Below are 15030 nucleotides of genomic sequence, written 5' to 3' on the forward strand. Positions count from 1 at the left end.
TCAAGTGGTAGCTGTACCATATCAAACAGACACTAACAGAGCTGAAACCTCTTTAGGGGTCAAGGTGTTAGGAAATCTGGAACCATGCTGTTCACATTGAACTAGGAGTTTGTGGGTTGTAAAGTTGGTATAAATTATTCTGAGCCTTGTAAAATGCTGAAATGGCTTTGTGAAAAAAGCAAGTGATTTAAGGAGAATGTAGCTTGTCTTAGTGTTTGAGCTGGTGTAATGTGCCCAGAGCATCTGTGATGTGCCAGCGTCATGGTGTTTAGAGGACAAGTGGTGGCTTGTCAATAATGCTCACAATTGACACCATGCAGCCTCTCCCCTGCTTCAGTGCTTTTGTGACACTCTGAAGATGTGTCTAAAGTTGTGCCTGTGAAGAATTATTTCAAAACTGTTAATATTGCTTGTCTTAACTACATTATTATGTCAGAGTGAGAGCAGTGGCTGATGACAATGGCAGGGACACATTCATCTCCCTCTGCTGCATTATTCTATTGAGCAGTTGAGTGCTGCCCTCTAAGAATGACAGTTTAATGAATCTGAAGTTGAAGTATTCTCATGTTGATTAAGCTGTAATGCAAAGTTATGGTTGTGTGTGGTTATTTCATTGGTGGGCCTATATATTAGGATAGACTTTCCAACTGCATGAATTTGAATTTGAATCCACCATTCTGAGAAATTATTATCATTAGTGTTCATAGCAAAAATGATTTTAAATTAACCTGTGACAAGTAAGGGTATAAAAAAAAGGATAGATAAATTAATACTAATCTATTACTTTCTTGTCTACTGATTCAGTGTAAGACTCTAATCTGTTCCTTAGTTCTTCCCTGAAATGACAGCTTCCTGTGTGAGATGAAACTCACTCATTTGGATAAATAAATGTAATATAATTCCATGTCAGAGCTTAAATGCATGTTGTCTGTATTTCCTTTTATATTCTGCTCTTCAGTCTTTTCCTTCTTTCTGTATTAATACAAGGCAGTGGCATGAGCCTCCCTTCTCTCTCTCTGCAGAAGGCAAGTTCTGCAACAGAACATTTGATGATTATGCCTGCTGGCCAGATGGACTGCCTGGCACCTACGTGAATGTCAGCTGCCCCTGGTATCTTCCCTGGGCTAATGCAGGTAAGAGCCTTTCCTTATAGGCACAGCTTTAAACCAATCCTATTGTCCTTGTCCAGTCTTCACAAGGCAAGATTGGGTTAAATGTCTGTGGGTGCAGTTCTCTGTAACATAAAAGTAAGGACAGATCTTAGTATGATACATTCTTTATCTCTGTTTAGCAGGAGAAGATGAAAATGAGAGAGCAGACTTCTTAAAGGCTGTGTTTAGTTTGGATATTTTTTGATCTCATGTGGTTTTGCTGCTTGGATAGTGGTGACTATTAATTAACTTAGTTCTATCTATGGAGGCTATCTAACAGTGATAATGGCTTAGTTGGAAAACTGAGATAAAAGTAACAAAGGTAACTGGTACCTCATCCTGTAGAAGATACAGGCAGAAAAGTCTACACTAGAAGTATTTTATGCTGCTTCCTGAGAGAAACTTATTTCTCAGAACACTGTGAGATGAAGGCATTTTCAGTGATTGCAAAGACTTCTCCTATGAAGGACTGAATGTTACCTTTAGATTTTACACCCTTATGTGCATGTACACTTGAAGGCAAGATGTACTAGATCACTTTGTCTAGCATTCTGTCTTTCAAACCAGTGACTTGTACAGCTTGTTCTTTGTGAAGACCTTTCTATGTTTTGAAGTCTAAATGAAGCAGTTTATTAGCCAGCTACAGTGGTGTGGAGAATTGGCTTTGGTCTCTGTTAAAGGACAGAGGATATTAGCTGATGAGGATATATCATTCTGATTGATGGTGTAAGTGTATGGTGTTAGTATGGAGAACATGTGTTGGTATGGAGGGATATCAGGAATGACAAAGAGAAAGGATGGGATAGTCAGAGATTACTTAAATTATTGCATAATGTGGGACCTGGGCATAATACAAATTAAAATAGCATGAAATTAGGGATGGAGATTACATTGGGTCTGGCTGGCTTGGAGATGACTTTCTTTCCAATAACCCTTGCTCAGCACCAAAGCACTCACTCCAAGCCCTGCCTGAGGCCAGTGAGCCTGGGGGTATGCATGAGGTTGGGAGATGACAAAATTGGGACAGCTGATCTGATCTGATCCTGCCCTATGATGTGGTTGGCCATAAAGCTCAGGGAAAGGGGAGAAGTGGGGAGGTGAGTAGAGGCATTCATGGTGGTGTTTGTCTTCCCATGTAATGGTTATACATGCAGAGGCCCTGCTTTCCAAGAAGTGGCTGGATGTCTGCCTGCTAATGGGAAGCAGTGAATAAATTCCTTATTTTGCTTTACTTGCATGTGCAGTTTTGCTTTCCTTATTGAACTGTCATTATCTTGAAGGATTGGTGGTGTGTGTGTAAATCCCCATACTTAAATCAAAATGTCACCACAACACTGACAAAGGTTAAAGATTTACACACACACTATTACACCCCTTGGCCCTTCACCACTTCACAACCACAAAGGATTCCCTGAAGTTGTTCTGCTCTATGGAAACATCCTGTCCCAGTTTTTCCCATTACTTCTCCTGGTTACTTATTTATCCTGACCAACAAGATTCTACATCTTAGGTTTTTTTCCCCCCATCCTGTTGAGGAGAGAAAGCAGCTGGAGGTATGTTTGACAGCCCACCAGTCAGTTTACTTCATCCACCATGGAAGCCCAGGGGCTGTGAATAAGTCTCTGCCCTGATGCCTGCAGCATCTCATCTTCTCTGACCTTGGTGCTCTGCACAGGGCTGTTTCTCACACTTTTCTCACCCCTCACTGCCAGGCAGTGTTTGGATTTTTGTTGCATGTTTTCCCTGAGGTGCCATGGTCTAGTTGATAAGGTGCTGTTAGGTCATAGGTTGGACTTGATGATCTCAGAGGTCTTTTCCAACCTAGTTGATTCTGTGATCTTGGCTGAGGGGCTCAGCTGTGCCCTGCAGTGGATCTTTGGAACCAGTTGTGTCCAGCATGGGACAGCTCCAGCCTCTTCTTGCAGAGGCCACCCTTGGTTACCTCTTCAGCCTTGTCTGGTTTCCTAAGTGACTTCAGAAGTTAAAATGCTGTTTGCTAATCCTCCTCAAGTTATTAAAGATGTTATGCTTTTGGAATGGGCAAACAAGCCTTTTTGAATGTATAAAATTAATATTTACCTCACAGTTAACATAAAATGATTGGATACTGCAGGGTTTTTTTCCAGTAATGTTTTTCTGTCTGGATATCTGAAATTCTTCACAGACTTTAACTTCTTTCCTCTAAACCTGTTTATTTTCAGTCTTTAAGACCCTGGACTTCCAACTGCTCTTGAAACCACTGCTGGAAAAAGCCATGGCTTAATGCAATACTGCAGATTAATAAATTACTTGAATGCAATATCTTTCATACTTTTGGAAATAAGTTTTTTAAAAAATTAATTATCCTGAAAATGGTGTTTGTTTCAGTGAGAAGAGCAGCAGTCTGTAAACTCCTTGCTAGGGAGAATTACAAAATACTTTAGAAGATCATTAAACCTTTGGATGTGTTCCCTTGCTGAGAAAATTGTGCATATACCTCAACCTCTGCTTTATCAATGAGGAATAAGGATGGAACAAGGAGGACTTTCACTGTCCAATATAAAACAAGAAGTTTGTGTCAGTGCCAGGTATGCAATTTAGGAGCCTGAATTACCATGACCTGATAGTATTGTGTGACATCTTGTGGAGTTATGTTCAAAGTGAATGCTAATGAGCTGCTGTGATGAAAAGGTAATGTCTTTGTAATAGATAATCTAGAGCAATAGAAAATTGAACATCCTTTGATTTAGAGTGGTCACTAAAGCATGTTTATTACTTGTTCCTGCTTAGCCCCCTACTTGGAACTTGAAATAGGTTCTAGCACTGCAGGACTTCCATCTCATCACCTACTGGAAGTGGAGAAGAGGAAAAGATGAGATGTTGTTTGGGAAGTGCCTTCAAAATGTGTTCAAGGAAGGTCATCAAGACAAAATGCTTCAGCCAAGCATACTCAAATATTTAAGATTGCTGCTCCCTTGACTAGGTGTCAGGTTTTCAAGATTGTAGGAAGCTTGCTGGGGTATACCCCCAGGAATCCCCTGGGAATTTGAATCTCTTGAAACCAAATGTTGCTTATGATGGGGTACTGAAATGAAAGAAGCATTGAGTCTGAGTCTCTTCATGACTTAACCACTTCTGTATACAAATGTAGAAGGGCTGGAAGCAGGGAAAGGTGATCCAGGAAGCATACACTGGTCATTAAAGATAGCATTGGGAAAGTCATAGCCCAACCAGAATCTTGTCAAGTGAGATGAAGAGCAGCAAAAAGGACTTCTAAACATATGAAAAAAAAATTTGGATTCACTGCTGAGTGCGGCAGGAGAGTCTTTGATAAAGGATAGGGAAATTACTGAAGTATTCACTGCCTTCATCATGGCCTTTTCTGGTAAAACTCACCTTCAGCAATTTGAGGCCACTCTGATCAGTGGTAAAGTTGGAAGCAATAAAGGCTTACTCTAACTGGATGAGGATCAGAATATGGAACACTTTCACACAGTATACCCACAGCAATTGGTAGAATGTAGTGACAAGTGCTGAATGAGCTGATTAATACTGATGTGAGGTCACTTTTGAGTATCTTTGAAAGGTCATGGCAATTGAGGGAGATCCTGCAATTGTCACCACTATCTTCAAGAAGTGCAAGGAGGCAGATCTGGGGAATTACAGATAATTGGCCTTCTGTCAGTCCCCAGGCAAATAATGGAACAAACAATACTGGGAATGGTTTCCAAGCACTTAAAGGACAAGGAGGTGATTAGGAGTAGTCAGCATGGGTTTATGAAGGTGAAATCATGCATGATGAACCTGATAAGACGACTAGCCTGGTGGCTAAAGGATGAGCAATAGAGGTGTTCTTCTTGACTTTAGTAAGACTTTTGACACAACATCCTGCTTGACAAACTGATGAAGTGTGGATTAGACAAAAGGCTGAAAAAGTGGAGGCAAAGGCAAAGGACCCCAATGACCTCCTGGGTTGTATTAGTAAAGCATTAGTGGCAGCTCAAAAGGATGATCCTGCTCCTCTACTCTGGGGAGTGACACATCTGGAGTTCTTTGTCCAGTTCTGGGCTCCCCAGTATGAGAGAGGCATGGACCTACTTCAGCAGGTCCAGCAAATGACTGAAGTTTATTGGGAAGTGGGAGTGTCTCTCTAATGAGATTGAGAAAGCTGGTCTTCTTCAGCCTGGAGAAGGCCTCAGGGGAAATCTTATCAATGTGTATGCTCACTTATTGAAATACAGACAATTTCCTTTAAATGTAATTATTTTATGGTGAGGTTAGTCAGATACCTAGGACAGGTGACCCAGAGAGTGTTTGGAGTCTGTCCTTGAAGAAGATGATCATAGCCTGACTAGACATGAACCTGAGCAACTTCCCCTAGTTCCTCACTGTATTAGGAAATCTCCAGTATCTCAATCCAATGTTGACTGTTTTGTGATTCTCTGCTTCTGTTAATTTCTTTTTTATAAGATAAGTCTTGGTAACCAATTATTGTCAGGTGTTACAAATTTCTGTTGGTGTCAGCCAGAATACGAGATGGGGAGAAGAAATTGCATGGTAAATGTTTGCAAAGCTGGAGTGTTCCTTGGAGAGTTACAGGTTTTGCAAACTATGCTTTAATAGCTTTTGCTGTTAGTGTACCTCTCTTATCCTAGTGGCTGTCAGTCTTGAGCCTGCTCTTCTGCAGGTCTCAACAGCAGATGTGGCCCAGCAGGTTGCCTTGCAGAGTGGCAAGCTGAAAGTGGTTTGAAGAATTTTTTACATGCTCAGCAGGTATGTGCTGTGTCACCAGTTCAACTGCACAGGATGTCAGTCTGTTCTTGTCCCTATGTGATGCCACAGAGCTGCTCACTGAGGTGTGACATTTTTCTTGCTTGTTTAGTGTGCAGGTCTCTGAATCCCTGTCTGCAGTGTGGGCACAGCTCAGCAGCAGTGCTCTCTCTGCTTCCTTAGACTGCTCATTTATCTCAGGGTACAAGAGTAACTGCAGGGAGATGGGAATCTGTTCACTGAGAAACTTGGGTCAGTCTGATGTTCAGTGCTGTGTCCCTATTCAGACTTGTGTGCACACAGACTCAAAACCAGCCTTTTGCCAGCCAGAGCCATGCAGGATGGGCTTACAGGCCTTTTGTGCTAAGGAATGTGTGCATTTGCAAGATTTTTCTTTACAAGATCACTTTCCTTGTGATTGCAACATTTATCTTCAGTGCTTTTTGAAAATGCTGCTTGCAGTGGCAGCCTGTAAAGTACAGCAGAGACAATCAGTACTGTAACACTTGTGTCAGATCTCTTTAGAAACACTGAGGCTGAGACTTTTTTGTTGTGTTACCTAGCAGGTGTGTCAGCATCCCTGAAAGAGTCACTCCCTGCAAGGCCTCCTCTCTGCAAGGATGGACTCTTGAGGGCTGGGAATAAGTTCACAATAATTGAATAGAAGAAATATCACAACATTAGACCAAGATTTTATGCTTGAAACCATGTATGCCTGTACTGCTATAGCTTTCTTTGTGACAGGCAAGTAAATTAAACCTGATTTTCTTTTTTTTTTATTATAGGTTGCACTGAAATAGTGGGTGCATTTGTGGGTGCACTTTTGAGATGTGCTCTGAAGGTTGGGTTATTTTCTCTTCCTTCAGTTGCACTGCAGTGCTGTCATTTTTTCATCTGTAGTTTACCAGCAAACTAGATTGGAAATCTCACCCAACTGAGATGTGGGAGTTTAATTCCTTGGAGTCCTTTTTTTTTCCTCACATGTAGATAATTTTCCTGATTAGTGTGATTGCAGCTGTATTAGCATTCATCTACTTCAAGTGTGTTGCTTATTATATTATTTCCTTAAAAGAAAATTGTGAAATAAGGATATTATGGGTATATGGGTATCAGTATCTCACCAAAGCCAATGTAGGTGAGGTTTAGAGTAGCCTCTGCTTCAATTCAGGTTAAGTCATTGTTACTGGAATGAGAAATAGGTGGTTGTCTCATAGCACAGGGGCTGGTATCCTAGCAAATGAGGAGCCCAGACACTGCTGGCCTGCAACTACATGGCAGGAGTTCATAAAGTTATCTGTGTCCCTTGAGAGCCATATAAAACAGCTGTGTGTATGCAGTGAGGGAGTTCTCTTTATTGCCTGTTGACAGCAAGAAGCAGAGTCATTGGAGCAAATGTAATGTGAAAGGGAATCTAAATTTGGTCAAACGAAGTATTCTGTTCAGGGCTCTGTAGGGAAATTCTTAAATTTTCTCTTTGGGAAGATTTCTTGGTTTTCAAGTATTATTTTGAAATGCTTTGAAAATATGAAGTGAAATGTATAGACTATCAAAACAAGCACATGATTAGCTTTTGCATTACTTGCTTCCCTACCCCCAAAAAAACCCAACCCAAAGCAAGGAACTTTTTTGTCCTGCTTATACATCTTTGAAAGAGCAAACTACAGAAGTTTCTCAAATCTGTGCAAGCTATGTCGCTCTAGCTCTATTTGGCTTTTATTTGTTCTTATGCAACTCCCACTGAGGGCAGATCTTTGTGGGGAGATGCTGAAGTATCAGGAGGGAGGTTATTGTTAAATGAATTTGTTCTGCAGAGTTGCCAGTACACATCTTGGCCCACAGCCAGAGCTTGTTGAAGGCAAATTTTCTATACCTGTGGCTGCCAGAGTTGAAGCTTTTGCTCCTGTGTGTGAAGCCCACTCAGGTTATGATAGCATTGAGGTTGCACCAGGTAAACTTTGCACACCTTGCTATGCACATTGTAGTTAGAGATTATGACAAATTCTGGGGCCAAAGCTGCACAGATTGGGCTCAAAGCCCAAATATTGCAGAAGCTCTGAGGGGAACAGCAGGGGCTCCTTTAAGGGACCATGGGCACCTTGCCTCACTGTCACTTGGCTGTGTGCTTTTTCTTGTTACCTTCTCATAATTGAAGGCCAGCTGCCAGTAACACCATGTGGATTTGGAAACTGTGGAGCTGCACAATTCATCTTGCAATTATGCCTCCTCTGGGGTTCTGATATTTTATTGTTTAATAGCACTAAATCCTTTTTAATTAAGAAACCTTCCAGAGGTACTAGTTTCAGATGAGTTATGTGAACATCAGTTGCTCCTATAGCACTGGACTGCACCAAGGCTGGCTGTGGACTTGCACCAGCACAGATGTGGCTCTTGCTCAGATCTCCACTCAAAATATGAAATCTTCAAATGCTTTTGTTTCAGCTTAGAACCTGTCTCTAGTTTTGAGGGGTCTGACACCTGAATTAGTTTGATGCCAGTCTGTATCTGTGTTGGTATCTTGCTATGGCACAGTAGTGAATTTTGAAGCAACCCCTGATTGTGCTGCTTGCTGAGACTGATTTAGTTTGAGCAGCTTTGGTGTCTGTTTCTTCAGAGGAAACTAAGCCAGAAGCTGTGCCCCAGGAGTGCATTGGATTCTTTTCAGTCCTGGGGGGAGGCATAAGACCTAACAATTTGGCTGTACTATTATGAAGTCTTCCAGAACAACCAAACACGGGTCTTTGGAGGACTACCAAGATCTCATGAAATTGTAATGTTTTTTTGTGTCAAGGAAAGGGCCAGAAGGCTTTAATGCCATGTATTGGTGTCTGTGTTGTCAGTGCTTTGTAGTTCCCTGTGCTCTCTAATTCTGCCTTTTTCCTAGTTTGAAATTTTCTTTGGTTACCTAATAACTTATGTTGTCGTTCACCTTTGCTTGAGTCACTTGTCTCCTATAATTCACTTTATTATCTGTGTTATCTTCTCTTTACCACATTATGTGTTGCAATGGTTACACCTGCTCCTTTGTTCTCCCAGATCACTGGGTAAAGTACAGCCTGGGGACCCCTGGAAACAGCATTGGTTTCCAGCCTCTGACGTTAGAGCCCTGAAAGTCTCTCTGGTGGCAGACTAACCCAGCAGTAATACCAGATGACCTCTGATGGTAACCTTGTGGCTGCCTCTGGCTGCTAGAGATGGAGCCAGTCTGATTAAATCATGGAGATATCTGGCACCACAGCTGTACTTCACACAGTAACTTTGCTCAGTCCCAGAGATTGTAGGAGCTGAGCTTCACGTGGGGGTGTGGAAATGCAGGGATCAGACTGGCTTGCTGCTCCAGAGTACTGTCAGCTGCAAGGATACATCAAGGTCAGATCTCTCTCATTTCTCCCTCCTGTAACCTATGTTTGAGATCCTCTTCCAGCACCCCCTATTTTCTCTCTGGTGGCAGAACTTCTTTTCCTGATGTGTCTTTTGGTAGGGGCTCTGCATGAGGCTTTGGGTGGAAGTGGGGTGTTACCTTGGAAGTCCCAAGTACCAGAGGTTAGCAGTTTGACCATGAGAAATTTATGCTTGTATAAAACAATTTCCTTAGGGTTATGAGATCTAGATAAACCTTACTGAGGTGCAACAGAGATAATGGAAATGGTCTGCACAGTCCCCACCCAGCATTAGTGTCTAAGTTAGTCCTAGATGTTGCTTAAGTCATGAATGAATGCCTTCCTTCTTAAGTGGTGCCTTTCTTTTCCCAAGAGCTGTAATTGTACTTACACAAGTACACAATTAATTGCACAATAATAATGGTATCAAGTACAGCAATATTGCAGGTTCCATTCCCTGCTACACAAGCAGGAAAACCAAAAGTGTTGAAATGAATCCATCTGATCCCAAACTAAATTCACTGTGATTGTTGTGCCCAGCAAAGAGAAGGGCTGAGAAAGGAACCAGAACCTTGCTGTGTTTGTCAAGGTGCTGTCATGAGTGCTCTGGGTCTGTGGCAGTACTGTGACCAGGTGAGAATCAATGTAGACTCCTGCCTCAGCAGGATTTTGTGACATTGCTGCTGGGGTGCCTGCGCCATTGGCAAAGCTTCTGCACCTAATCTTTTCTTCTATGTGATTTAGTACCCCCACTCAGCCCCTTGCTATCAAACACAGTCACTCAGGGCTGGTGTTGAAGCATCTGCACTCCCAAGGCATCTGCTGTCCTGCAGGATTAAATCCAGTGTCCTTGTCCTCTGCTCTTTCCCTGAATTGCCTGTGTAGGGACAGAGTGCCATAGTGCCAGCAAGAAGCAAAAGCATAAGAAAAGATGTTTGATTTTGTTTGTGAAACCTCCTATGGACAGCAGTGCTGTGGCAGTGAAGCTCTAATGTTGCCTGTGCAAAGCAGACCAAAAGAAACTTTTGGTTGCTTTCTAGAGGGCTCTGTGGAAAAGCACAGCCAAGGAAGCAACATAAAATGCCTGCATTTGTGTGAGAGTTTTCCTTCAGACAGTTTTTGAAGTTACTGCATGGCAGGAACATTTGGTTCAAGGGACAAGTTAAACCTTGTCTGGTTTCATCTCTCTCACTTTGTTTCCACCCAGCTTCCCAGTTTGAGATGTTGTTTTAAAACCAAGGCAGCAGATGTCTTTGTGAGTGTATAGCTGAGGTACCTGCTTGTCTTTTTGCGTGCAAGAAAATAAACTTCACTTCAAATATTGGATCCTCTGAAGATGATTAGACATTTATTAAATTGTTTCCCTTCTTTGCTTTAATGAAACCAAGCTTCCAGAAACTTCTCCATAGTGCTGAACAGGGGTGTGACCTTTTTTCAGAGAAAAATATGCTTGCATTTGTTAACCTGTAAGCACTTCAAAATTTGTTTCCTTGCACCAGAAGCTGTCTCAAACTAATTGCCAATTTCAGTTTGCTTAAAGTAATAATAAAAATATCTTAGTCTTTCAAGTTCACCTCTGCCTCTGTTTGTCAGTCTCCATCTGGTAGTATACCAGAGAACTCTCAAACATATGTTGCTCATCTCAAGGGTAGATATAGGGGCTGTTGACAGAAATAATTTTTAGTATCATTAACAGATAGATGTTATTAACATGCATTTATTTTGGGCCATGTGGCAATGCCATTCTCCATTTTATCAATTTTGCTTAAGCAAAGGAACAGCTTTTTAAATAAACTGCTGCTTAACTTTGATTGAGGTACATATAATAGTGCAGTGGTTTATGACCTTCCAGCTGGACTGAAACGTGACTTTCTGTAGGGACAATCAAAAGCTCTCTGCTCTGATTCCTCTTCTGCTGCAACTAAAATACATCAAATGTGTTATAGAACAGCAAACTTTGGCCAGACACTGAAATGCACGTATGTGTGATGGAAGCATGAGGTTCATATGTCAGATATAGATCTGGTCACCTGAGACCTAGGAAGAATTATGGTTTTTGCACTGCTGTACAAGCCTGCTGTTGGATATCAGCTTGCTGTGTCTGTGGGAGTTGGAGCAGTTGGCAGGACTGTCTGTTTTCCAGAAATTTTTTAGTTTTGACTGTATGATGTTTTTGTTTGAAGTAATTCCTTGAAATGCATTGTCAAGGATGTCATGGCACACCTCAGAAAAGAGATAGCTGAGCTTCATTTTGTGAGTGCTTGAGACATTAGCTTCAGCTGATCTGGCCACAAATAGTGCCTTTCAGTGAGAAATGAACACCTTTAGATCCAGCTGCAAGGAAGAGCTGGACTGCCTCTGTGCCTTGCCCATGCTAGTCTAGCAGGTAGCTAGATGTGTTTGAGCTCAGCAATTATCTTAGACTTCATCTGTGCTCTCATTGCATACTGGCATAACTGAAGTTATCTATTTGCTTTTAGTTGTTTTCTGTACCAGTGCACTCTTAAATAGAGGGAGGTCAAACCTTTCTTCAGGTTACTTACACCTAAGAACTTGCAGTTTTTAATTGTTGTGGACAAGGAGTAAATTGATCTAATTAAGGGTCTGAATAAACAACAGTGTTTGTGTGTGCTACATAATTAAATGCCTTGATGAAAACAGATTATTAACGTTCAACTTACTTAAATGTTGCTAATTAGTAAAATATTGATTGTTTTGGGTTCCCCCCCAAGTCCCAGAAGATGTGATAAGAATTCCTGATCTTTAAATAGCATGGGTGGAGAGGAACTTGCCCACATGGCTCACTTCATCCTCCACTTTTCAGCAATTCCTGGCAGGAATTTACCTTGGGTGATGGCAAAAACTCCTCTCACATTCAACCTACGTGTGGCCTCTTACATAATAGATATGCTTCTGATGTGATAGTGGTCCTAAAAGTTATTTCTTTTCCCAATATCCTCAGTTAAATTTTGGTAAGATACAACTCCATCTATGTATATATGTATATATATATATATATATACACATATATATATATATGTGTGTGTAAAAGTAAAAGCTTTATGTAAAGGCAGCTGAGCCTTTGCCTCTTGAAGTTAGCAGCTCTGTGATAGAATCTTCTATGATATTTTCATTTGACAGAGTAGTCCTGCAAAAAAATATGGACTGACTTAAAGGATGCCTGAATGTAAGTCTAATTATAGAACATCCTCCCTTTCGTGCCATTTCGCATATGCAACTTTAACTTGAAAATATGCTGATCTTTATAAAGATTACACTTCTTAATCATGCACACAGTTATTTGTTTAGCAGTATTATTCTTTTCTGCTAGCATGTTTTATTGAGGACTTTCCCCTTGAGAGTTTTCTGTCATAGACTAGATTTTCCCTGAGAGGCCCAGGTCCCTGCTATGAATTTTGAAAATGTCTAATCCTCCTCAAACATGCTCCAAATGTTAAATGCTAGGATTCCCATACATCACTTGAATTATTCTTTGGATAAGAATAAAGCTTTTCTAGGCAATGTTTGAGAGAATTTGGGTACATGACTTGTTTGATGACAAAAATAATTCTGGTTGATGCCTGGTCAGACTCATATGACTTTCTGGTTCTAATTTACTTTTTGACAATTGGAATGAGCAGAAATGAATTAGGCAAGAAAAGGATCAAGTGCTCATCATCGTATTTCCTCTGAAGGCAAAAAACTGACTTATGCAAAAACTGCCTGGTAATGGTCCTGGAGCTTAATGAGGCAGGGCACCAACAATTCCTTAAACAGAATGAAAGCATGGGTAAATGTGGAAAACATTGCATTGGTGTGACTGATGAATGACAGTGGGCCTCTCTAAGGTTTTTTTAAATGTGAGGTATCATTGGCAGTGAATATACAAAGGAAGGGATTGCTCCTTGGCAGGAAAAGTTTAAGTCAAAGGGATTTTATGTCCATCCAAATACGTCTCAAGCAATGAAAGTTGAACAGAAATTAAAATGGAATGGAAAACTTGGAAAATTACCCATATAAGGATGTAAGAGATCCTGATTTTTAGATCAGGGAGAGGTCCCAGCTTTGGGTTAGAGGGCAAGCATCACTGAGATTGGTGTAAGGATTGACTTTGTAAAGGAAAGGTAAATTCAGACATACTTGCAGCTTTAGTGGCCTCCAGTTACTATTGACAGAAAAGATGGTGGTTTCCATAAAAAAATTGCTTGGTCCTTTTTTTTTTTTTCCCCATTATTTGTAAGAGCTTGTATTTAGTATCTTATGGATTTGTAGAACTTTGCTTGATGAGATTCAACAAATTAGAGCTCTGTTTTAAGGCTGATGTTTTCCAAGAACATTTTGTCAAAAATCTTCTGCATTTCAGCATGTGGCTGAGAAAGAGGAGTGTGGCTCCTGTGTTACTGGTGGTATATTTCTTGCTGCTTGTGGGGATGAATTCCTTGTGTGTGCTTTGTTTGTACCTACATATCAGTGTGGAGTAGTGTTCCTTTCTCCTGAGATGTGACTGAGGCCAGATGTGCTTTTGGTGCATCATTTTGATATCCTCTAATAGGATGGCTTTTATTAATTACATTAACTGATCCAGTAACTTAAAACACAAAATCTCTTAAGAGCATTTTTACAAGTTTATTTTGCATTAAACTTCCAATCACATTTGTTGTTGCAATAAATGTATCCCAATCCACTTTTATTTATTCTGAGCAAAACTTTTAATGGTACTTTTTGGTATCTTACCAAATGTTGACAAAGTTGTACCATTATCATAAATACTTGTTTTTTGTAAGCTGCCTTCCTTTATTGCATTAATTCACTTACCTTTTATAGTTCATAAAGACTCTTTATTAAACCTGATGCCCACATGCATGCATGCACTTTAATGATATTTTTTTAGAGTTTATTTCAAAAAGTTATGTTAGGTGTCAGTGTTGTCTAGCATAGTTAATGGCAGATTTTTCTTAATACAAGTTCCTCTAATTAAATGCTTGGAGGGTATAGCTCCTTTTGGGGTAATGCTCTGTTAAAAACAATATTCTTTTCCAGAAAGCTATTTTAATTTTTGAGATACTAGCTCATACCCAGTGACTTAAGGAATACTTTGTGATTTGATATGGTCTTTGCTTCCTTAACCTTTATTGGCCACCATTGTGCAAGTAGTTTTTAATTCTGAAGCTATGTTCTATGATTATTTTCTTTTTCATAGATCTTATTCCTTCAGTATGAAGGATTTGAGTGTGAGATGTAGTAAAGGGGGCTCTTCTCTGCAGGATCATTGCCTTATTAACTGAGGAAGTTTGTGTTGAGTGAGGCAAGATATTGCAGGGCTGGCAAGGATGCTTTCTGCACTAGGAGAATGGAATATGCCCATGAAGAACTTTGTGGCTGCATAATTTTCTTTTTGTGTAAATTTGACTTGATTATGTTAGCAAAATATGGTCTTTATTTTTTTATCATCTCTTTATGCATATGAGCTGATAGCCTTTAGTCTTCATTGGGGAGCTGAATTGTTGGTGGTCTTTGAAAGGACTATACAAATAAGAAAATGCTGTATTTGGTATAGACTTGATTCAGTCTGCTTAAATATGGCTTTCATCTTACTGTAGTAAGAATGAGTAATTTCATATTAAATTTTTTCCCTCTGTTCTATGTCATGAATAAAATCATGGATTCTGTTATGAAAAAAAATATAGCTGTGTATGTAGAAACAATTTTATTGGGTAGAACTAGAGCTCATATAATAAGTAGCTTTAGCTTAA

General features: G+C 40.3%; 1 protein-coding gene across 1 annotated transcript in view; it reads left to right on the forward strand.

Annotated features, from left to right (window-relative positions):
- GLP1R (glucagon like peptide 1 receptor) overlaps positions 1-15030 on the forward strand; it is a 77678-nt gene that overhangs the window by 26452 nt on the left and 36196 nt on the right. Inside the window, exon 3 of the mRNA XM_056488208.1 lies at positions 1023-1133. Coding sequence (XP_056344183.1) covers positions 1023-1133 — 111 coding nt within the window. The remainder of the gene's footprint in view (positions 1-1022; positions 1134-15030) is intronic.

Source organism: Oenanthe melanoleuca, chromosome 3 (genome assembly GCF_029582105.1).
Source record: "Oenanthe melanoleuca isolate GR-GAL-2019-014 chromosome 3, OMel1.0, whole genome shotgun sequence".
In the NCBI taxonomy this organism is placed as follows: Eukaryota; Metazoa; Chordata; class Aves; order Passeriformes; family Muscicapidae; genus Oenanthe; species Oenanthe melanoleuca.